This window comes from Anser brachyrhynchus, assembly GCF_964034855.1.
Source record: "Anser brachyrhynchus genome assembly, chromosome: 5".
Classification (NCBI taxonomy): domain Eukaryota; kingdom Metazoa; phylum Chordata; class Aves; order Anseriformes; family Anatidae; genus Anser; species Anser brachyrhynchus.
In genome coordinates, this window is record NC_137699.1 from 36,980,374 (window position 1) to 37,002,918 (window position 22,545).

General features: G+C 47.6%; 1 protein-coding gene across 3 annotated transcripts in view; it reads left to right on the plus strand.

The window, feature by feature from the left end:
• The window catches only part of OSBPL5 (oxysterol binding protein like 5), a 204,592-nt gene that overhangs the window by 68,643 nt on the left and 113,404 nt on the right, over positions 1 to 22,545 (plus strand). The window contains exon 1 of one of the 3 annotated variants that reach the window (XM_080595135.1): positions 1,434 to 1,695. The exons of 1 other annotated variant lie outside the window; for it this stretch is intronic. In XM_080595135.1, the coding sequence (XP_080451261.1) occupies positions 1,588 to 1,695 (108 nt within the window). In that variant the 5' untranslated portion in view covers positions 1,434 to 1,587. Of the gene's footprint in view, positions 1 to 1,433; positions 1,696 to 2,311; positions 2,519 to 22,545 lie in introns of those variants that run through there. One more of the 3 variants, XM_080595134.1, reaches the window with a different exon arrangement.

Sequence of the window (22,545 nt, forward strand, 5' to 3'; positions counted from 1 at the left end):
AGCTTTTAAAAGTATAGTCTTTGGGAAGTGGACTTTGAATCCTGCTGTGATTCATGTAGGGATGCTATAAACCTGAGACCTCTGTATCACAGTAGCCAAGGAGCCACATCTGCTGCCAGAGCTGGCCTAAAGCTACTCTGGATGCAGATGACGGGATCAATTCAAACCCATGGTTTAATAGAAAAGCCATTTGGACCAGGCAAGGTGCTGGCAAACTTCCTGGCTGCATTTGAGTAAGCCAGCCCTAAAAGAAGAAGTGTGAAGGGCACGGGGACATGCAGAAGAGCCCGGTGTGGCGTGGCCTGGAGCAGCCAGGGGCAAGCTGCTTCACCTCCAGCACAGTGGCTCTGCCTGCTGGTGCCCTGAGCTGGGGGGACCAAAGGGCCCTGGCACCTCCATGCCCCGCCACGACACTCAGGCTTGCCCTAAGGGTAAAACCATGGTGAGGATTAGGACAAAATCCCAACCAACTTAAAGGCAACTGGAGTCCTGATAACACTCTACACATTGCAGATCATGGCAGAAATCGCTATGGCTACAGGTGAATTTAATAATTACCTGTCAATGCAAGTGATTCTGGGGCTTGTTTAATAGGAAGAAAAGTCCCAGGCTAGCTCCTTCAGTAGTAGGGGGGCATGGAGGGGTTTCTGGGCTTGTTGCTCTTTGTGAGGCTCAGCTGGGTGTTTTCTCTCTCTAGCTCATCACCTGGAGAAGAGGTGTTGGGGCTGGGGACTTGGTCCCCACGCACGGATCTGGGCACTTTGCTGTGGATGAGGGCAGTCAATGCCTCTGCCTGCAGCCTCCAGTGTGAGTGTGCTCTGCAGAGCACTGGGCTGGTCTCAGTTTGCCTGAGCGTAGAGGGCAGCCCCAGCATGCTTGATCTGTTTATAGTCTAGTTTATGACCTGTTTATAGTCCTGTCTTGTGCTAGAACTTCTAGGAAAGAGTGAAAATAAATGCTGAACTCTCTCTCCAATGTCATGAAATGCTCCTAGCCAGGTACAGTGAATGAGTTTTGCTCTGTGTCCTGCCAAGCTCCCCAGGAGATCAGCTGCCCCTGCTGGCTAACAGTAGGTACGTGGATGTAAATAGTGCAGGGTGAGCCCCTGTAGTCCATCGGTTGGCCAGAGGCTGTGGATGGGAGAAACTGTCCTTGTCCAAGCTGAGCTTGTAGTTTTGGATGAATTCTGGGTTCTTTCTGAAGTCTGGGAGATGTTTTCATTTAGGAGAGTCAGTGCTCTTCAGAGCTGGAAGCTGGCTTGCTGGGCAGCATGAGGAGTGTCATAGCTGACGGGTCTTGGTCTCAGCTCGGGGGCTGCATGTGCTAAAGAGAAAACAGATCCAGCTGTTGTGCAGAGGGCAGGCTAGCGGAGCACTTGGGGCGTCTGGCTTAACACTTCTGGTTTCAGAAGCGTGAGTCTGAGCTTCACGCTGCACTTTGCACCGCGGGCTCAGCTGTGAATGGGTGACTCAGAGCCAGCGACGAAAGTCAGACGCGCGTATTGGTCACATTATCCCCTCATGTGATACTGCTTTCAGAAAGTTGGGTGCCTTTTGATTCTGCTGCTGCTGCCACAGGTTGGGGTGGATGTTTGGTTTCTCTCTTCCAGAGAGAGGTCCTGCTTTGTCTCCTGTTCTTGGTCTGGCGTCGACCTGCGTGTGGCTGTGCAGCTCGGAGACCGCAGTCTTGTACCAGGTACCGTGCTGCCTGTAAAGCCACATCCTCTCAGGGGGCTGGCAGGCTGCAGCCAGCGCTGTTGCAATCTGCCTGTTGTCCTCACCTGGAGGGGCTTGGGGGTCCGTGCTTGCCACTGGCTTGATTTTTATCACTCTGGCCACAGATGCGGGGCTAGGAGCCTGCCTGTGCCTCAGGGTAAAGTGCTGCGCGGGCGCCTTCGAGCCACAGTGATGGGGTAGACGGGTGGCTGGGTGCTGGGGCAGAGCGCTCCTGCAGCTGGAGGGCTTCGGTGTGGGGGCTTCTCAGGGTTGGCTTTTCTGCTCCCTCGCCCCAAAGGGCAGCTGTCTGCTTGCATGGGTCTGCGGGTGCCTCGTTGCTGTTCAGGGCTCTTGCTTTTGTTTATTTACCCTGGGTCTTGCCTTGGCTTCAGCCTCTCCCTGTGTCAGGGAGAAGGAAGAACCAAGCTGGGGGGAAGGAGGAGAACGGAGCTGAGCTCCGTGTCCACTCCGTGCTGATCCCGCCCGCGTTTTGCACACTTCCTTTCTTTTTTTTCCTCCTTCTTTTTTCCCTCCCCTTCTATTTTTTCCCTCTCTTCCCCCCTTTCTTCCCTCCCTCCCTCCCTCCCTAGCGTGGTTGGATCAGTCTTTTGGTATTTCCTGCCACCGCCGCCTCCCCCAAGCAGCTGTCTGGCTGCGGCCACTGCTCTCTGCTTGCTGCTCCGGGGGTCCACGCGCGTCCCCCCCACCCGACCCCACGTGTGTCCTGGCGGCGATGTGAGCGGCACAGTGGGGTGCGGGGTGCTGAAGGTGGCACTGCACGGGGCCCGGGGTGCCCCGGCCAGGTAAGGAATGCCGGGTATCCCCCACCTCCAGCCTCGGCTTGGCTGCATCCCTCCCAAAAGCCACCCCCCAAGGAAATGCCACCCAAAGCCTTCATCCCCAAAATAACCCCTAAAAGGAAATTACCCCCATAGACCCATTCTTCCCAAAGCCAGCCCATCTCCCCTGCACGGACGGGCTATCTGTTTTACAGTACAACATGCTCCTGTTGTGGGTTGGGGTTTGGCAGTGGGAGTTACGGGGTGCCCCCCAGGTGGGTCCCAGCACGGTGGGGCTGGGTGGAGGCGAGCAGCCGGCACGTGGGGGGCTGTGGGCTGTCAGGGGGACTTTGCTTTTTCAGCCCCACAAGCACATCTGGTTGGTGGAGCCTGTTTGTAAGGTACTTCTTCCAGGATGGCAAGGAAACAGGAGGCTGTCTCCGCTGATATTAATTGCTTACGTGTAAATGAGGATGGTAATTACCTTTCCTATAGGAACTCGGAAGGATACTGTGCTGGAGACCATACGTGTTGCTGTCTATAAAACAGGTAGATTGTAGACCTGAGCTTGGGAATGCTTTTGGCTTGAACCGCATGAAGCGAGGCGGTATTTCTGGAGATACAAACATTTAAGCACAAACTTAACTGTCTGCTGGATCGGAAACCATGTTGTTCAAGTGCTGCACAAACCTCAAGCGCTGTAACTGCTGAACGTAAGTGAGGAGGAAGCTATGTCTGTAAGCTATACAGTTACTTCTTCGCTTCATCCAGCTGCAGTGGTATCTTTCTGGTCAAAATCTTCCTGCCCTCTCTTGCACTCATGCACAGGATGATGATACTGAGCACAGTCTGTGCAGCAGAGAGTAGCCCCTGCGTTGGATGTGTCCCCAGCTGCCACCTTTCCTCGGCAGCAGGTGTCCCCAGAGGTGTGACAGGGAGGGAGTTGAGATGAACCTTGAGACGTGCTGCAGCAGCTCCTCTCTGCATGTGGCAAGCTTTCTTGATGAAAGCAGAGAACAGGCATTCTCTGCTCGGTGGGGTGGCAGGTGACCCTGCACATATGCTGTCCTCAGGCTGGCAGGGAGAGCTCTGAGCAATGTGGGGGCAGTGGGGGACTCAGGTCGGGCACCAGGGGACACTTTTTGCTGCCGCTGCCCAAGGCAGGGATAGCATTTCTGTGATTCGAGGCAAAAAACGCAGGCCTTAGCTCTGCCCGCAGCCTGATCGAGTCTGAAGCAGAGAGTGCGAAGCTAAGGAATGATTTAATCGTGGTGTTACTTGAATGTAACCGAAAGGAGGATTTACTGCTGTAATCTTTTCATGGTACTTAATTTAATTTCTCTGTACTGTATTGCAACACTGATTCATCAGGTGAGTGGGAGGGAGGCGTGTGCGGTGCAGGTGGCTCGGTTTCCACTGCTGGTGATTAGTGAGGTGCTCTCAGGGCTGCAGCAGAGTGGCTCGGTGACCAGAGCAGCACTGCAGTGTGGGGTGCCTCCGGGGAGAGGCTGCTCCTGTAGTCTGCGATGGGTGATGTCTGCAGCCACGTGCTGTGTGTGCTCAGAGCAAACTCAGACTTAACAAGTTCGTATAACATTCGTAGATGGTGGAAATTTTCGTTACATCAATCTGAATCAGGTCAGACTCGTTTGATATCTCAGGGGCCTGCTGTCCGCAGGAGGCGGCGGAGAGATTGTCAGCATTGCCAGTGCAGGAGGTCTTTTAGGGCTGGATCACAGGCTTAAGAGGCAAAAATGAGACTGCCCTGAAAAATGAGACTGTCCTGATGTATGTCAGCTGCTTCTGAGCCAAGGGGCACAGAGCTCCCTCTGCAACTGCATGGGTTTGTGCTGTTTGACCTCGCTGTCTTATTCAGGAAAAAGCTGCATTTGGTGTTTCTTCTCCCGGTCTGCCTGCCTCTGGAGCCTTGAGAGCACAGTGCTTTCTCAGTCAGAAGTGCCGCTCCTCACACCTCTGCTCTCCCACGGGAGACATCTCTGGCAGTGCGCTGTAGGTGTCGATGCACCCCTGCTGTGGTTACCGAGGTAAAGGAAACCCAAGCAGCAGCTCAGGGAAGGGGAGCAGACAGTCCACATGCCAGGTCCGTGTGGGTTTGGGCAGGAATGACAGCGACCTGCTGTGGCAGCCAGCCCCAGCACTAGGCTGGGTTTGCTTACTCCTGGTGCAGACTCTGCTTTGCACAGCACCAGGCTGGGCAGAGCAAGCCAGCTGCTCCCAGGCACCGCTGCTGCACGTGAAGCTCACAGCGCCTGCGGAGCAGTGTGGCTGCGGCATGTTTAATTGCACCAGGTTGTATCTAAATCACAGGTTCTGGCCTCACCCAGCCCCTCCCCAGTGCTGTGGCTTTTTCTGGCTGTGCGAGGAAGGAGACAGTCATCCTGAAAAACACCCTTTGATAAGCTGAGCCTCTGTGGAGGGCTGAGGAGCAGTGTTTGGCCTGCCCAGGCCTTCTGTGGAGGGCTGGGTCCCAGAGCCCACGTGAAGTGCTGCTCCTCGAAGCTGGCTACGCGCTGCCCTTGTTTTCCGTTGGAAGGAAAGAAGGAAGAAGGCCTTGGGCCTGCCTCCTCCAGTGTTGATTGGTTGCTCTCCAGGAGCAGCTTTCCTGCCTGCAAAATCTATTACCCATGTGCTTCTGCTGTGATGCTAATTGGACACAACGCATCTTAGCATACTGAATATTTTTAAGGCAGCCCTCAGACAGCGGCAGCTCTGACACTCCTTGTTGAAATGCTTCTGTCCGCTGCGACCCTTGAGGTGGCTAGAGCACAGTGAGTTTGTCGATGCTTTCTTCCAGACGTGAGATCAGGTGAGCCAGCAAAGTATTCCTGCCATAATGCCTGCTGACCATGAGGGTTTTATCGCAGAGGGACTCAAAAGCTGAGACTGCTTCACTGATGTCCACACTTGTGAAGCACTGGAGTACTGTTCCAAGGTGTTGAGGTTTTGTGCTTGCATTGGGATGATACCAAAAGATGAAGGGGTTAGAGGGGAATATTCTGCAAAATGGGAAGCAGCTGCCAGCAGATTGGTAAGAGTTACTCTTACATGGTTTCTGTCCATCACAAAAGGACAGATGTGAAAGACAGAAAATGTGAGAGGTGGATTTATTTTCAGGTCAGAGTAGTCCAGCTGCTTTGTTTTTGCAGCCTGGATAAAAATCCAGCCATATCCCTTGTTCTGTACGTTCAGGTGGTTTTGTGCTGTGCTTGCAGAACTACAGTTGAAGTTGTGCCATTGTTTCTTTTATGCTTCTCTTGAGCTAAATACGTAAATTAATGCATTAATTAATAAATGCTGTTCTGGATTGAAAAGATTCTTCTAATTGTCTGTAGGTGTATGCCTAAAGGCTTCTTGTCTGAACTGGTGTGCCACTGAGGCCCATGCTGTGGGCCAGTTTCTATAACTATGTGCTAAACAGCAAATTCTGGGATAGGTTTTGTTAAACTCCTGGCTGAGCTCTGGCTTCTTGCGAATGGGCTGCAGGGTTGTGTGAATTTTGGCGTTTGGCAACATGGTGGCTATTCTTGTGTTTACAGTATCAGTGTAAAATCAGTTGACTAAAGCCAAAAGAGGAATACACGGGTCCTTGATAAGCCAGGATGCGTGCAGCTATCGCTGTGGAGAAAAACACCGAGTCTGCCTGCTGCATCCTCTCTAATCTGTCAGTGAATCAATCAATGTGAAATTGTACCCCAAAGGAATAATGCAATAGCAATTCTCTGTGTATTCCCTGAGTGGGATGCTACTGTAGTAGAGTCCCAAAGGATATGCTGTCTAAATTGATCAGCAAAGGCTAGGATAAAAGCTGACTTGCTGCTTATCTGTGTAAGATGCAGAAGAGAGGCACCGAGTGATGAGATGCCTCGTTTTGTTGTTGAGTGGAGAGCTTGACCGTGAACTTGGTCCTTCCGCTTCCCAACCCAGCACTTTGAGCACAAAAGCAGAGTCGTGTAGCTCTTCAGTTTGCCTATGGCAAAAACATGAGGTTTCTCAAAAAGGTACTTTTAATTTCTATGCTAATACAGTTTGTTCCAGGCAGCTGGTAGTGTTGTTGCTCCTTCCCACCTTCAGTGCTGCAGAGAGCTTGGCTTTTGTTACCTGTGTTGTTCGGTGCCAGTTAAGAGTGAGAAACCTACGCTGGTGTTACACTGCTCAATTGTCTTACTCTTTCCTCAGAGTGCAGTGACAGGGAATTCTCTCCTGGCAGTGAGCGATTGCCATGTCCCATTGAGCAGAGGAAGGGAGCTCTGCTCCGTAGCACGGTGTGGGTAGCTATTACTCACTGTGGGTAATCTTGGCAGAAAGAAAAGAATTTTTTTTTTGTTTTTTTGTTTTTTTTCTTTAAAGAAGTCATCTTTTTTCTTTTTTAGTATGACTTTCAGCATCAGGAGAGAATCCCTTATGTAGTAGAGGGAGGTGACCAAGGCTTTTTGACACTTTATCAACCATTGCACAGTTTGCTTGGGGAATTACTGCTGGCTTGTCTGTAAAATCCCTGGAAGCTGAATGTGAAATTACCACTGGAATTAGTGCTGGGCCAGTGGGGTTTATTCTGGTAAGCTCCTGGCATGGATGCAAATAGATGAAATGTGCATTTTCTAAGATGAATCTTTCTGCCTCTTCTTGCTGTGGTGCTTTGGGTGGGGAAAAAACACTTTGACAGTGCTGCGAGCCTAATGGTTCCTGATAGTGAATAACTTCTTTCCCCTTACCTTGCTGAGGAAAGAAATCTGGATTTGCAGATTGTTTCATGACCTTTCCTTTCATATGAGGGTTAGAGACTGTTCAGGTCTGAGCAATGCCAGTGGTTTTTCCCCATAAAGTACTAAACCCTCACTTGGATTATGAAGGCTGTCAGTGGATGCTGAATGCACCATACCAGTCGCAGCACCAGTGGACACAGCAGTAATTTAAGCTGCCTTCTATGGTCCTCTGTTCTCATCAGTCTAGAGCAGGACTTCGGTGTGTTAGGCATGAAAAATGCAATCTTGGTGGCTTTGAGTTTGGTTTAAAACTTTTCTTCTCTTAGCATCTGTTACCTTGGTCCAACCTCCTTGTCCTGCTCTCAGCTGCACCATCATGAAAAGGAGACATTTTGAAAATGACTAATATAAACGGTCTGGTTTGGGGTTTTTTGTTCTCAGTTCAGGCTCGCTGAATGCAAATGGGCCATAAGTTTTTGGCTGATGATCCACACAGGCTTTGTTGCCTGTAATCACTCTGCTGTTACTCAGTGCCACGGGAGGCACACTGCAGTACCCTCTGCTCACCTATTCACACACCGATGCACTGCAGTAGACCCTGGGAGCTCTGGCTGCGGGCAGGGCTAGAGGCTGTGTAAGCCAAGCCCAGAGTGTCAGGCATCTAACCCTGCTTTTCTTAGCTGGTGTTCGTGTTCTGGCTTGTGGAGCCCTCAGTGTAGGTGCTGAAAGATGTCTGTTTCAAGAGAGTGAGGTGTGCTGTGAAGGAGGATGCTGTAGCCATCCGCACATCAGAGAAGTGTGGAAGCATTTTCTGTCCGCAGATGCCCCTGGGAAGGTCACGTCACCTGCGCATGCCTTTTTTTGTCTTGGTTTGCCTGCCTGGATTACAGGTCCCATGGTGTTAAGGTCTTTCCCTTGCTGTGAGTTCACACAATGACTAGTGCAGCATGCCCTTGGCTTCTGCAGGACTGTTCTGTAATGTTAATGAAAATAATCCCATTTTGTCAGCAAGATACTGAATGATAACTCATTTAGCTAAGAGGGTGCAGCAGTGCCATTTTTTCCTCTTCTCTTAACAGGTGCATCCTCATGAGGAAATAAAAGGTAGGTAGGCACCAAGTGAGAGACATTGAGCAACAACCGACGTGACTCAGAAGCAATTTAACTGCAATAATTCCCATGGAGCTAACGATTCTTTTTCTCAGAAACATACAGTGTTGCTCTCTGCTATAAAGCTGCTGTCATTTGACTTCATTGTATGAATACAAACCTTACTGTTCCCAACAAGATCTGTGGTTGGCAGAGAGCAGTTCTGGTGCTGGATCTCATTATTGGTAATGTTCTTCCAATTGTTGAACAACAACGTGATAAGGATGCTTCCTGCTCAATATTTTATTCCCTGTGGCTGGTATGCTTGCACTGTATTCAAAATGATGCTTCTCATATCAATTCAAGTATTACAGGCCAGCAGGCCAGTGTTTGAGTGATTTCTGAGAACACAGATTGACCCTACCAAGATATATCTGCCTCTTAGATACCTCTTGTTACATGCGTTGCCTTTTTTCCCCTCTTCCCCCAAACAGTGGTGTAGAAATTAATTGCTTAAAATAGACTGTGCTTCTAGGAATGCTCTGTTTGGGATCTTAACAGCCTTCCCTGGTACGGATGTACATAGGCATGAAATCCATGTCCGCAATTTGTCCTCGCAAGTGAAGTCACATTGACATTGCATTGAATTGCTTGAAACAGACTGTGAGAGTCAGTGCTTGCAGAGCTGGATAGTCCAAGCTTTTACCACTTAGTTTATAGGGTGACATGTCAATGCATGTGGCTTCTTACGTGATTTCCTCCTGAAAATCTCCCACGTTTGGTCTCCTGACCCCCTGGGATTCAATATGTTTACCCACTGACTTTGTAGCAGCCAATTGCTTTTGTCCTGCATGTGTCTCAAAGAGAAATCAAGTCAACAATAAATCTCTAGCCAGAGATAATTTTTGCTGAAAGCACATAAAGGCAATTACTTGCCTTGTTGTTTAGTGAAATACAAATCTTTTCCTCTTAGAAAAAAAGGAAGCTCCACTGTGGTGCATGAACGCAAATGGAGAATTGGTTTCCACAGTGCCAGAGGGACATTGTGCTACCATTGAGATTCTACCATTTTCCCTTGAAGATGCAGTATTGAATTTGGAAATAGAATTTAAATGATTTTCAGTCGAATAACTCACTTTTTTGCTCACTGAATAGATACAAAACGCCATTGTTTAATAGCTAGATCCACTTGTAACTGATAGTTTCACAGAGGTAAAATTATAGGTCTGGAAAAGTAAGGTTTTTTTCTAAACACTATTAATTTTCCATAATTATATTAAGTGCTAAATTGAAAGGGGCTTTTCTAGCTAAGACGAGGATAATGAATAGTTGTGCAGTATTACCATAACTGTGACAGGGAAAGAAAGAAGAGATTGAAGTTTTGCTCCAGCTGGAAAGGAAATCTGCCCTAATGTGGTCCTTAATGACCTATTGCTGCCTCCTGGGTTTTGCTAGAAGACCTTGCTGCCATTTGCACCTCAGGGCTGTGGCAGTTTGTGTAAGGAAACAGCAGGTGCTCTGAGGGGAAGTGGTGGTGGAAATAGAGCGAAGAACCTGATTGCAACTCCAAGCCCAGCCTGGAGCTATGGAAGCAGGTGCACGGCCCAAAATGCTGCTGCAGGAGTCAGCTCAGAAGGCCCTGGGTCACAACATGGCTCCTCATAGGCTCCAGTCCCTCCTGTGCTTTGCCCGTGCTGCAGGGCAAGGTGGAGCTGGCTGCTGCTTTCTGCTCAGACCGGGTTGCGACAGCTCAGGTCCCCGCATGAGCTGCCAGCGCCTGCCTCTGCTGCTCTTGCAGGCTGGAGCCGCGGCAGCCTGTGCTGATGGCTGCTTCCCTCTGGCTCCCCTGCTTGGCTGCTAGATCACAAGGTGGAGCATGTGTGGGGCTGTGGATCCCCTGTAAGAGCTCACCAGCTCTTTGTTTCAGCATCCTTAGCACCAGCGGGAATGGCAGTGTTCACCTGTGAATGTCGAGCTGCTGCAAGCATGCCCTGCCTCTCCGTGCGGATAAAAGTGATTTATTTGGGACAGGATTTCACTGGGCTATCTTCAGAAGCTGAAGCTGTCAAGTGGAGGCCATATTGTGCTCCCTTGTTAATTCACCTCGGCACCCTGGGGGCCAGGACACCACTTCTCTGCGATAGTCCCTCTACTGGCTCCTCTTGCTGTCCTCCTAGGACTGCTGCCAAGCTGATCCACAGGGACTTGTCCACTGTGAGCACTGGTCTGCTGGGAATTGTGCTTGGGCCGTCCTCCTGCCTCTCCAAGTCTGGCAGGAGCTCGCGTGATTGCACCAGGCACTTACGATCCAGGCTGGATGTGAAACAGTTGCTTCCGGGGGGGGAGGCAGTGTGATTTCACCTCTTGAGCTCTCTAGTGCCCTGTTTAAAGAGCATTAAGCAACATGGGGCTTTTTGCCTGCTTCGATAGGTGTTTGCGTCAGCCCCACTTGAACTGCAGAAAGGTGAGGATTGTGAGGACTAGAAGTTCATTCCCTTGTCTGTGGGCTGCAATATGGGAGCCTTGCACCAATTAGTTTAGCTGCGATACTGCTGAGGTCTGCTTCTAGGTGGGTCAGAAATATTCCTGAGAAATTCTCTGTTCCTTCCCTTCACCTCGTAGTTTGCCACTTCTGGACTCAGGTTGAGGCACTGGAAATAGGACAATTTGTGGTTAAGGAGTTTGGCTTTGGATTCAGGAGTTCAGTGTTAGTTCCTGCCTCTGTCATGGACTTGGTATAGCTGTGGGGAGATGGCTTCCATCCCTGAACCTCTGTCTCCATTGGGAAATAATGAACACCAAGTAAGTTTTGGGGTGGTGGTTTTATTTGTTTACCTTTGTTCACCTACAAGACTCAGAGGGTCTGGTCTTTTTGCCAGGCTATTTGGCCTCGTCTGCCTGCTCTGTCCAAGGCAGAGGATGTTTGTTTGCTCTCTAGATAAAGCTAGTGGGAAATCTTCAGGTCTATCTTTTTTTCTTCCACTGCTGCTTTTTAGTCATGCTCTTTGCTTTCATTTAACATCAAATAAAAATTAAATGGTGGCTTTAATACTGTAGCTCTTAATAATGTTTCTAGCATGAGCTGAGCTGCACAGAGACGGTGCCTGCAGGAAGCCTTGAATTATACCGTACTATTTTTAATGGGCAATCCTACTGTGCCATAAGCCATTGGCTCAGTGAGCCTCTCTGAGATGAACTACAGATGAGACTTCCACTCTTGTAAATATCTGTACCGTTTAGTTTGGAGTATCGCTAAAAGAAACAGCATATGAAATAATAAAAGGTTTATTTTACTGAAGTCAATAAGCAGTTTTTCTTCAGGCACATTTGGAAATGGACCTTAGCGGAATGAAGTGGAGCATAAAAGCGGTGTTCAGGGGCTGGAAATGCTCAACAAGCAGCACAGGCTGCCCCGCCATTTGCTTGCGGTGCAGTGGGCTGCGGTGCTGGGCAAGCCCAAGAAGGCTTGGGTGGGAAGACCGGCGCTTGCTTTTTAGACCCTTCAGCCTTTTTTGTTTGCATCCTGGATTTTAAAGCCAGAGCTGTCAGTTCTCTCCATCTCATTTGACTTTATTTGCAAGCTGTGGTGTTTTAGCCCAGGATTCTTACTTGAAGTTCAGTAACTAATGGCTGAATTGCAGCACGCATCTTAAGCATGCAGTGCATTTTAGTTTCTGGTGGTGATTCTTTTGTGCTCTTCAGTAAAATACTCAAAGGGTAATTATCTTTACAATAAAAGATGTGTACTTTCTCTCTAATCTGGCTTTTTTTCTAGCTCCATTTTTCTAGCTTTCTGACATCCCCCTGTAAGTAATTGCAGTCTATGATCAGGTGATGCTTTAAGTGCCTTTGATTAGTTAAGTAGGTTGAACACCTTAAATCTCTCATTGCAGTTGATTTAAGACCTGGAGACAGCCTTGTGGGTTTTTTGTGCCTTTTCCAATTTTCTGTGATGGTGTATTTCAGGTAAAGATTGCATGTGTTATGCCAGCCGTGATTTTGCAGCTGCCAGTTACAGAAGTAAGGCTATGTTCTTGCTGGTACTCCTTTGTTCCTTTTCCCATCCTTGTGTAGGCTTCCAGGAATTGAGCAAGCCCTGCTCACCCACAGTATTGTATTTGGCACTCAGGTTCTGTTGGTTATCTATAATTCATAAATCAGAGCTGTTTTGGAAAACTAAAGTATGTGTCTGGACAGAGAGGAGGGGGCGTTTTGGTCTGGTGTGCAGCAACACGAGATTATTTATCATAGATTGTGCTCCCTGCCCTTTAATAATCTGCTGACATTTGGCCAGTACTAAAAAGGTCAAGGGAAAAAGTTACTTCCTACAAATCCTGGCATTTGATTGCTCTTATTAAAGGGAGTGTGCTTACTTGCAATGAAATTGTAGCCATCTGCAGCTGTGTAAAAGGTGACTTACCAGCTGGTACAACTGTATGGAAATATGTTAGAGCATCCCAAGTATCCTTTGTGTGCTACAGGTATACAAAGAAGGGTATAGGGAAAATGCAAAGAAGTTTCGAGTACTGTATGCAACAGTGAAAAGAAATAAGAAGTTGGTGCTTGAAAAATGAGATTAAGTTGAACACTGTTGGAATCATTCTTCTGCCCTCTGGTTCACAAGGTCTTAAATATTCTTAATTTTATCAATGGCTTTCCACGTTACCTATTAAGCCTCTGCTATGTCTGAACTACAGTAACTCAGTAAAATACCACGTTGCGTCCTTTTTTCTTTGCTTCCAGATTTCCCTGTTGATTTTTTCCATTTGAACTACCCCAGTTTGCAACCACCACTGTTTTTCTTGTACTCTTGAACAGCCCTGACCAATGCAGAGATCGTCCTGCTGAAGACAGCTTTGCCCTAACCCCATGCAGAGCAGTGGGCAAGCATTGGCAGCCCACTTGCAGCCACTGGGGGCTCAGGTGGGTGCATGTGGGCTCAGAGAGGAAGGTGCCAGCTCCATGCAGGGCTACCAGTCCCAGTGCCATGAATTTAAGGAGTTCTGTTTTGCACAAAGACGTGGGGCAGCTGGTGCATTTTTCTTCAAGGGAGCATACAAAAGGATCTTTGCAAGCGCTGGCTTGCTTTTTTTGTTAGGCAGCATTTGCTGCTGCCCCTTCTTGGATATCTAAGAACACATGCCTAGAAAGCTGAATTACAACAATTAAATCGCTAGAGTGGACAACGGAATTGTATGCTGTAGTTGTTGCTGCCAAACCACCCTCGAAAGGAACTTAAATGCAAATACTTTTCAAAAAAGGGAGAGTAGAATGGACTGTACTGGGGGAAACAGCATGCATGGTCTCTGGTTAAGTGAGTCCATTTTTTAGCCTTTTATAATGTTGCTACCTGAAAGTTTAGTGGGCAGAAGCTGCGTTATTTAGCTGCACAAGAATTCAATTTGCTATTAATTGCTGTTGGAAATGAGCCAGAGCTGCTTAAAATGAATTCCTTCCCCCAAAAAGTACTGTTTTGCCATTTTAATTACTTCAGCCAAAGCATTCTTGAGCAACCCAGTGGGTTTTATTTCTTTAAAGAGCATCATATGTGCCGAGACGCTGCAGATGTTGGTCCTGGCAGCAGCTGCTGTATTAGAAAATGCTGCGCTGGGGCGAGCTGCTGGCTGTGCGGGGGCTGAAGGAGCGTTCCCAGCTTCCTGCCATCCCAAGAGACGTGGGGAGGCACTGTCACTGCTGCTTTCCTAGCCTTTTATATACAAGTATTTAGAAAGCTTGTTGTTCTTGTGAAGAATAACACACCGTTACTGTATGGGCTTTTTGTCAAACGTGTTGCTCTTCACCCAGCAAATTTGTGCAGGGTGCCTAAACAGACCTATTAGAAAACCCCTGAGGGTTTACATTTAGCACATAAAGCACAAAAATCTTGAACTTAACCTTGAAAGTATCCTTTTTCTAAGGATGACTTACATTTCAAGGTCATTGCTTCTATAAGACCCTTTCTTCTTTAAGGATGCAGATGGTTTCCCCTATGAAAGCATCCAGGATTGCTCTTCAGGCTTGTGTGCTGGTCCTCCTGCTTTCTGAAATGTTTCTTGCATCGAATACAGTCACTTCCACTGCTAAACTTTGTTTAGCAAGCACTGTCTTTAGGCTGAGCTATAAAGGTGGAACCTTTGAATGAGGCTGCAGAAATGGTCCTAATTTCAGGATGGTTGGAGCTCAGCAGAAAGGGAGCCAGTGGGCAGGGTGCTGTGGGGCAGATGCATCGTGTAATGCCTGCGTGCACAAGATTGTGGTAACTTCCCAACTTCCCAGTCTGGCTGATGGCTGTCACGTTTCTCCTTAACCAGATACTGGTGTTAGCTCATTCTGGGAGTTTCTGTGGCCTGTCTCCGCCCCAGCTTAAGGCTGGACTCAGTGAGCAGCTTCTAGAAAGTGTGGAGGGGAAGTACATCTCGGGCTGCCACTCTGGTCTTATTCACAGTCTGTTTGGCCTTCTAATATTTTCACTAGATCTTCATAGACCTTGGAACTTTGGATTGTTAAAATACATATACATATATATATATATATATGCCTGCATTTTTCATAAATATAATTCAAGAAAATATCTCCCACTTCTGTTTGGGGGAAAATGTTATGCAAATATCAGAGGCTATCTCAGTGGTCACAGGAAAGAAAATCAGGGTCGCAGAAAAGGAAGGGAGGGTAATCCACGGCACTCGAAACACTCTTGTTTTCATTCAGTTGTTTTTAGCTTCTCTTGTTGTTTTTTTCCTTTATGTGAGATGATATGTTGTTGTGCCAAAGCTTGAAACTGCCAGCATAGATGTCTGTCCCAGGGAAAAATATCAATTGACATTGATGCATTCCAGGGACTGCTGGATAAGATGCTAAGGAAACATAAAGAGTGCTTCAGCAGCTGCCCTTATTACTACTAATAAAATTCAGGATAAAATTTGCAGTCACCATTCAATCAAGGTTTTGTCTATTAGCCTTGCAACAGTCTGGGGCCTTTGCTTTATTTTCCTCAGCTTTATTTTTCCCAGGCGCCCCACTCAGGTAGGAGTACATTACTTTCCTTAGCTTGGCCCAGTCCTTGCCAGGAGAGGCAGTCTAAATACCTCCCAAAGAAGGTGATGGTGTTTTTCAATATTTCCTTATCTCAAAATGGGTCTGGTGATAGCGTTTTCAGTATTTCCTTCTCAAAATGGGTATGTATCAATCCAAATCCCACTGAAATCACAGGAAAAATGCAAATACGTAGGAACAGGAATGAAATCAGGCCCATGATTGTACTCATTGCTTGAATATGTGAAGTCACTATCTTTGCACGCCTTTGGGCTCTCGCTGTGGTCCTGTTTTCTGTGAGCCATCTACGTTTCACAGGCTGACAGCGTGATGCAGAGGAGCTGGAGGACATTGGGACCTGCTCTGTTTGCAAGCGGAAGCTGGCTCGGTGGCCCGAAATCAGGATTTGTAAGAGAACTTTCACTATAAGAGAAATTTGCTCTCAGAACTGTATTGGAGCAACTGTATTGCTTTGTGATGGGTACATTGTTCCCCAAGCTTTGTGGAGCTGCCCTCTTCCTCTGTGGTGGTGTTTTTCTGGATTAAAATAGGTGCTTTGGGAAAACTTTAAACTGCACAGGGAAGAAACTCATGCAGAATCTCCTGGGCTGATCATTTTGGCCACCTCAGGGGTTGCTTGGAGAGCTGCACTGTGTTATTCCTGGTAGTTTTCCAGTCAAGGGTGATCTGCAAAATCCCAGAGAACGCTGAAATGTTGGCAGTGGTGCTGCCAACACATCTGTAATACTTTTTGCAGAAATTAGTTTGTTTTTCTTATGCAACTTGCATGTTTCTTCTCCTTTACCGTCCTTTTAAATGTTTGCTGTCTTTTGATAGTAACTGCATCCATGCTAGGACAAGGCTTGGAGATGGCCTTGCCCTTTTAGGAGTTTCTCAACTTTCCAGTGTCCAAGAGAGCAGCTGTGTTAAGAGAGTAAAATGATGGAAGAAGTGTGTAAAACTGACGGTGGAGAACCTCTCCCTGTATCCCCAAGGGCATACAGAGCTCAGGCACCTTACGCTGTCTTCCTCTGTTGTATTTGAGGTGGTGGAGCATATTATGGTTAGAGTTGCACAGTATTTTGTCTACATCTTCATCTTCCCATGGCCAGGGTGGAGGCAGCTCATGGCTGCAGGGTCTGCACCAGGCAGAGGAACAAGGAGCTTGCATCTGGCCATGCACACATGGAAATACAGCACTGATGATAACCAGGGTGACTCCTGCAGGCCAGGGAGCACTAGGGAGTGGGAAATGAAGTTTTCTTTGGTGAAGCTGCTTCTTTTCACTCTGAGAAGCCCAGGCTGGATAAGTTTTCAGTGCTGTCCCTTCTCAAGGCAAGAAAAGATGGGAGCAGCAATACAACATCATTTTTAAAAAAGTATGAGACATAAACATCTCATTCTTTGCAGGATAAATGAACATAGTCCCAAGACTGCTATAATTTATATGCTTTCTTTGTTTGATGCTGTCGCTGGGGAAAATAAGAGCATGCCTGCCTGCTGCCTGGAGATCTGCTGCGCCAAAGCAAATAATTGCAGTGCATGGCAAGCCAGGATGGCACCGAGGTGTTTGATGGATGAGCATTCTTCCCCAAAGCAGGAAGGAGTGTTTGTGAGAGGTTCGTAATACACTGCAGTGGAAATTGCCCACTCACTGTATAAAATTCACCACCAAGTGGCCTAGCAGAGCCTTGAAGAGCAGATGCAGGAGAAGAAATGGCTGTAAAGCAATCAAGTCAGGACGTAAATGGTTATGGGCCCCGATCGGGCTGTGTTGCCACTTTATCTTTGGTTCATGCCAAGGAAGATTACATTGGATGGTGACTAAAGTTTCCCCTAGCTGCTTCCATTCCCTTTCCAGCTGCCTCGATTCATCCAAACCAAGATATTTGACATGCTGGGCTCCTGTGAAGCCTACAGTAGTGTCCCAAGTCCTTAGCCTTGGTGGGGCCAAGATGCTGCTCAGACAGGGTTCAGAGATGGTGAAAGACAGTAGCAGAGCTGGATGGAGAGCAGCTAACGGCCAGCATGGAGACAGGCTCCTGTGCTGTAATTATGAAGGCTGGCCTGTTAATTGCTGCTACTTAGCTTCAGAGGTGTGCTAAAAATTAAGAAGGTGCTTTACAATAGCAGCGTTTAACTTTCCATCATCTACTTTGTTTTTAACTGACAGGGGCTGGGAGTTAACCAAGGGAAGCTTCCAGAGCCACGTAAAAACCCTTGAAAGGCAGTGGGCACTGGGTCCCTAGTTCTCCCAGGAGATTGTTTGACTTCCCTGCCTCCCTTCCCTCTGATAAACTGAGGGACATCCCCAAAAGCCACATGGTCACTGGATGCAAGGTGAGAGGAGGGACAGGGAAAGCCTGGGTTTGTGTAGTTTGGTGTAGCACTGAAATACGGCCCTTTAAAAGTTGATGGTGGGAGAATGGCAAAACTGCACAATTTCAGAGCTTCTGCCCCTTATTCCAGTTTTTTTTTTTTACAGCTTGAACAGAAACCAGTTCAAGACTGCAGAGACAGATTACATACAATTAGATGTTCAAAACTAAAGCTTTAGTATGCAAATGTAGTCAAAACATTGGGGACAATGCTTTTCAAGAAATACGTTGCTCATCCATCCATTTGTTATGAATAATATTAAATATCCATAACAATATTGCCAGTCTGAGATCCCAAAGTTTTAAGAGAAATTGTGAAGCTCAGTTTGAAAACCAACTTTAGGAATGAGGGGGTTAAGGAGCCCTTTGCTATTACATTTTCAAAATGCTAGCTTGCATTCAGCACACATTTTCAAGCTGTTCTCTGCAACCAGGGAAGATTGTTTTTTTTTCCTGTTTTACAAACAAAGATTTTTCAAAGCAATCCCCTGGTGTTTAAAAGGAAAAAAATGCTGAGACTGATTATGAAACAGCAAATCATAGCAGCCCTAGTTAAAACACGACCAACTTTTTTTTTAAACACTACTGAAACCTTTCAAGTTTATGAATGGTAGCTTTAGTGCCAGAGGAAGCTATTTGCTCAGTAGGAGAACAACTTATTGGACCTAACCAATGTAAACTGTGTAGATGCATACAGATAAGGATGTGAACGTGGATTTGTCCATAGGAGGTGGCTAGGAGCAGTGCACTTACCTCATATCCAGCTTACAAGTGGTTCTGGGCTGCTCCATCTCTGTTCCCAGGAGGTGGTCAGAGTGTGTGGCAGCGAGCTTAACTGCATCAGGTACGGGGGGCACCCTGCCTATGGCTCGCTGATGTGCGGCACCGTGCCGTGCTTCCATCACCAGATGGGTCTGGCAGTCGTTATTCAGGATAGCGCCCTGCCCAATTGGTAGGGTGGTAATTAAGTCACTATTATACATTGTGTGCACACGATTGTATGTTATGTACTCACTGGAGGAAGGAAAAATAGGTGAGCAAGTGCCAGCTTTGAAGCAAAGGAGTGGCTGTGCCAGTTAGCCTGGGTGGGTTGCTCGGTGACAGTTAATCCATGGGAGTGGAAGCAAGTCCTCTGTGGTGCTCTGCCAAGGTCAGGAACTGGAGCTGTTTGGAAAGTGAAAGTCAGTCTTGCGGGTTAAAGCTCCCTAGAAGAAAACATCTTCATTAAGTAACTTGAAGAAGAGCTTTTTCCATCTCTGTCATCCATGCAGTCTTCTCCCCTTGGTGCCCAGAACAGGACCAGGGCAGGGCAGAGCTCAGACCCCATAATTGGAAGCACTCAGCAGGGCAGGGGTGGGCTTCTGAAACCTGCTTGTGTTTATGCCCATGTGCATGCATGGCATACGTGTTGCTGGAGGAGATCAAGCAACATGTGCATATATGTCTAGCTTTGTAAGAGGAACTCCTGCAGAAATTTGTTACCTTCTGCAATCCGTGGTGACAGCAGAGCTGTATTGATTTATACCTCCTGGGGCTCTGGCTCTATATGCTGCTATGTTTTTATCAGGTGGGAAATGGTCAAGTTCAGAAAGGTGACTGACTTTATTTTGTCCATGTTTTCTCATTTTACAGATAGGATTGAGTCAGCACTTGCAAAGTTGGAGGTTGAGCTGCATTTGCAATAAAGTTCTTTTCCTAGTAGCTGGTAATTTGGGGTATCTGGTTCATACATATGAATCACTCTTCTGTGCTGCACAAGGTCATTTTCCTCTCTCTCTGCCTTCTGTCTGTCTAACCAGACACCATCTCATAGTCATTTTGTTTGCTGTCTGTGAAATCACTTTCAGTTCACTTCATATTTAGGTTATATTTCCCTCCCCTCCCCCAGTTATTGGCACATACATTATATAGGCTCTCCAGAAACTGACACTTCATTTTAGTCTCTGAAAAATAATGCTATAAATCTGTGATAGGTTGCAGGCTGTGGGACACATGGCCTGTGGTGCTAACCCAGGAGATGCCTCTATCTCATTTCATTTGCCTTGCTACTGTGTAATCACCCCCATTTTAGTATGTAGCATTTTAATATCTGAAGGAGACAATAATACTTTCTGTATCTAGCCTTTTTTGTTAATGCCATCATTATGTATAAATGGCAGTGTTTGCAGGCAGAGATGGTGGTCACTTCCCTGTACAGATGAGAGTGGAAGGTCCTGATGTGGATGTTACTGACTTCATTATCTGCTTCCATCTATGTTCTTGATGAAAGGAGACCTCAGTATTGAAATGCCATCATACAGTTTGTACTTGCTTCTCCTGGAAAGCGTGCATGTAGAAGGGAATTGATAACCTTAAAGATAGCTATCTCTGAGCATTAACAGCTTGTTTATTGCAAAGAACAGCTTGGATAGGTTGGCCCTTCAAATACGAAGGGTAGCTGGAGCCCGGCGCAGTGTGGTAAGAAGCATTGGGACCCACAGCTTTTGGCCAAGTGGGCTTGCAGCACTCTGGCAGCCCAACTAGCGGGTGCTGTCACCAGCCCTCAGCAGCGTGGGTGCTCTGGCTGCCGACCTCCTCTCTCCTCTGCTCCTCCCTGTGCTCTCCAGCCCAGCTGGCTGAATTAGCCCTTCACAGTCAATTTCTTGGGGGAACTGCCTCCCAGCAGCTTCTTTCCTTACTGCTGATCCATCCAGGGAAAGTCACTGCTTGATTCCGTTCTACCCTATCTGTAAGTAATTTTCATTCGTCTCTGTTTCGGGCTTCTTTCTGCACATTGGGGATGATATCCCCTTCTGTCACCGAGGCACTATAAGCTTAATTAGTGTGTACAAAATGCCTTGGAAAACCTGAAGGGCTTTGTTCAGTAAGGGGCAAAATGCTGTTGTCAAACAGTAGGGTTTTTGAAGTGGAAATACCCCACTGCTTGCATGTAATTGAAGCCAGGCTTTCCAGCACATCTCACTTGTACAGGGATCTGCCAGCACTGGAGAGCTGTGAGAACAGACACCCTCTAATTGCATAAAAGCAGGCTAAATTCGGGGGGGGGGGGGGGGGGAAGCCTATTAATGTTATGTTTTGGAAGTTAGTATAGTAGTCAGTTTTTTGATGTGGTGTTTGGGTGTTTTTAACTATTTATGATCAGAAGAGCTGTCGTTGCTTTGAGGAGGCTGAGACAGCATCCCTAGGAGGGGATGAGCCTGGGGGTTTTAGGGACAGGGTCTTGGGGTTCCATTTGCTGCTGCTAAACAGGAGTGCATGGCCGTGCTGGGTGGTGTGCACCGAAGCCAACTGGGCAAGAGGGTAGTGCCAGTGGGATAAAGCAAGTCTTTGAACAGATTGGGCTTTACTCTTTACAAAAACTCAGAATCTAAATGTCAAATTCCTTACAAATACCAGGCAGCATGCAGCTGCATTGAGCTCGTGTAGCTGTTGTGGTCTGCTGGATGGGAGAGCAGGGTCGAGCTGTGGCCCCATGAGCCAGAAACATGGCTGTTTCTCAAAAGCAATTATCCATGTTTCCCCATGCCCGAGGCAGTGGGTCACCCCTTTCTTGGCATGGCGAAGAATGTGTACCGGCAGCACTGGGGGAAGTCCTGGAATAGCCCAGAAGTGCCAAGCACGCAAACACAAATACCAGCATTGGCAAATCGGTGTGAATAGCTTCAGAGTGCTGTAGTGTGGGCTGCAAACTGCAAGGCTGACTCCTCGCAAAGACCACAAATCCATCACTTGGAAATGTCAGGCCTTTGTCTCCCAAAATAGGCTTTTGTCCTCTTGTTCCACGAAATGCGGAATTTTTAAATTTTTTACTTGCTTTGTGTCTTACAGCATAATGGGAAGAGTCTGGGCGGTTCACTCTGAGCAGCTCAGTAAGGGAGAAGGGCTCTTTCCTTGCTGCTTGACAGCTGAAGGTGTGCAGGTGCAGTTGAGTAGTTGTGGTCGAGGCAGGCAACCAAGAGGCAGCTTACGGACCTCCCGGTACGGGGTTAGGATGCTCTCCCCTCTCTGCCTGCTGCAGTGCTGTGTGTGCAGGGAGTGGGAGAGCCCCTGCAGAGCAGTTGCATCTGAAGCCCCAAACCTACATACCCCTTTATAGCGGCTTTTGTTGCAGCTCTGGCTGTCGTGTTTGCGTTTTCAGTGACTGGATTGGGAGAGTGGGTGCTCTCCCCTGATCTTACCTGCATGATCCAATGTGTATAGATCCTGTGCAGAAATTGTGTGCGGTGTCAGCAGCAGGGAGCTCTGACTTCCCCTGCCTCAAGGTCCCGGTTCTGGTGACTTTCTGAATGTCAATTTGATGGGCTGCAAGGTGTGACTGATGTGTGCATTATGGAAATGGTCTCAGAAAGGAAAAGAAAAACCAACTCCCTGCTTTTACACGCGTGCTTGCCCAACTGGAATGATAGCACGTACGTGAGTGTAGCACATACCTTAGGTGTCATCTGATTTTGAGGTTGCGGGCTGTGCGTCTGCAGTGGGAGGGGATTCAGGGTGTCTCCAGAAGCGTTGTGGTTCAGATAAAGACTGTGCTTTGCAGGTAGTCTCCGCTTCTTGAGTGATCTCTGCTGCCTGTGCTTTATTTTCATGCCGTGGAGTAGCCCCTGAGTATGCTAACTGGATTGCCTTCAGCTGAAACTAAATTAAGGTCCAACTGCTTATGAAAATCAGAAGAGATAGTCCAGAGTGAAACCTGTCCTGGAACTTGATTCCCCAATCTGGATTCATCTGCAATCTCAGTAATTACAGTTCACAAGTGTGGATCTTTGTGTTTACGAAAGAGATCAGCCCATCAGCAGCCTTGGAGAAATCAGCCTGGTGTTAAAGTCTT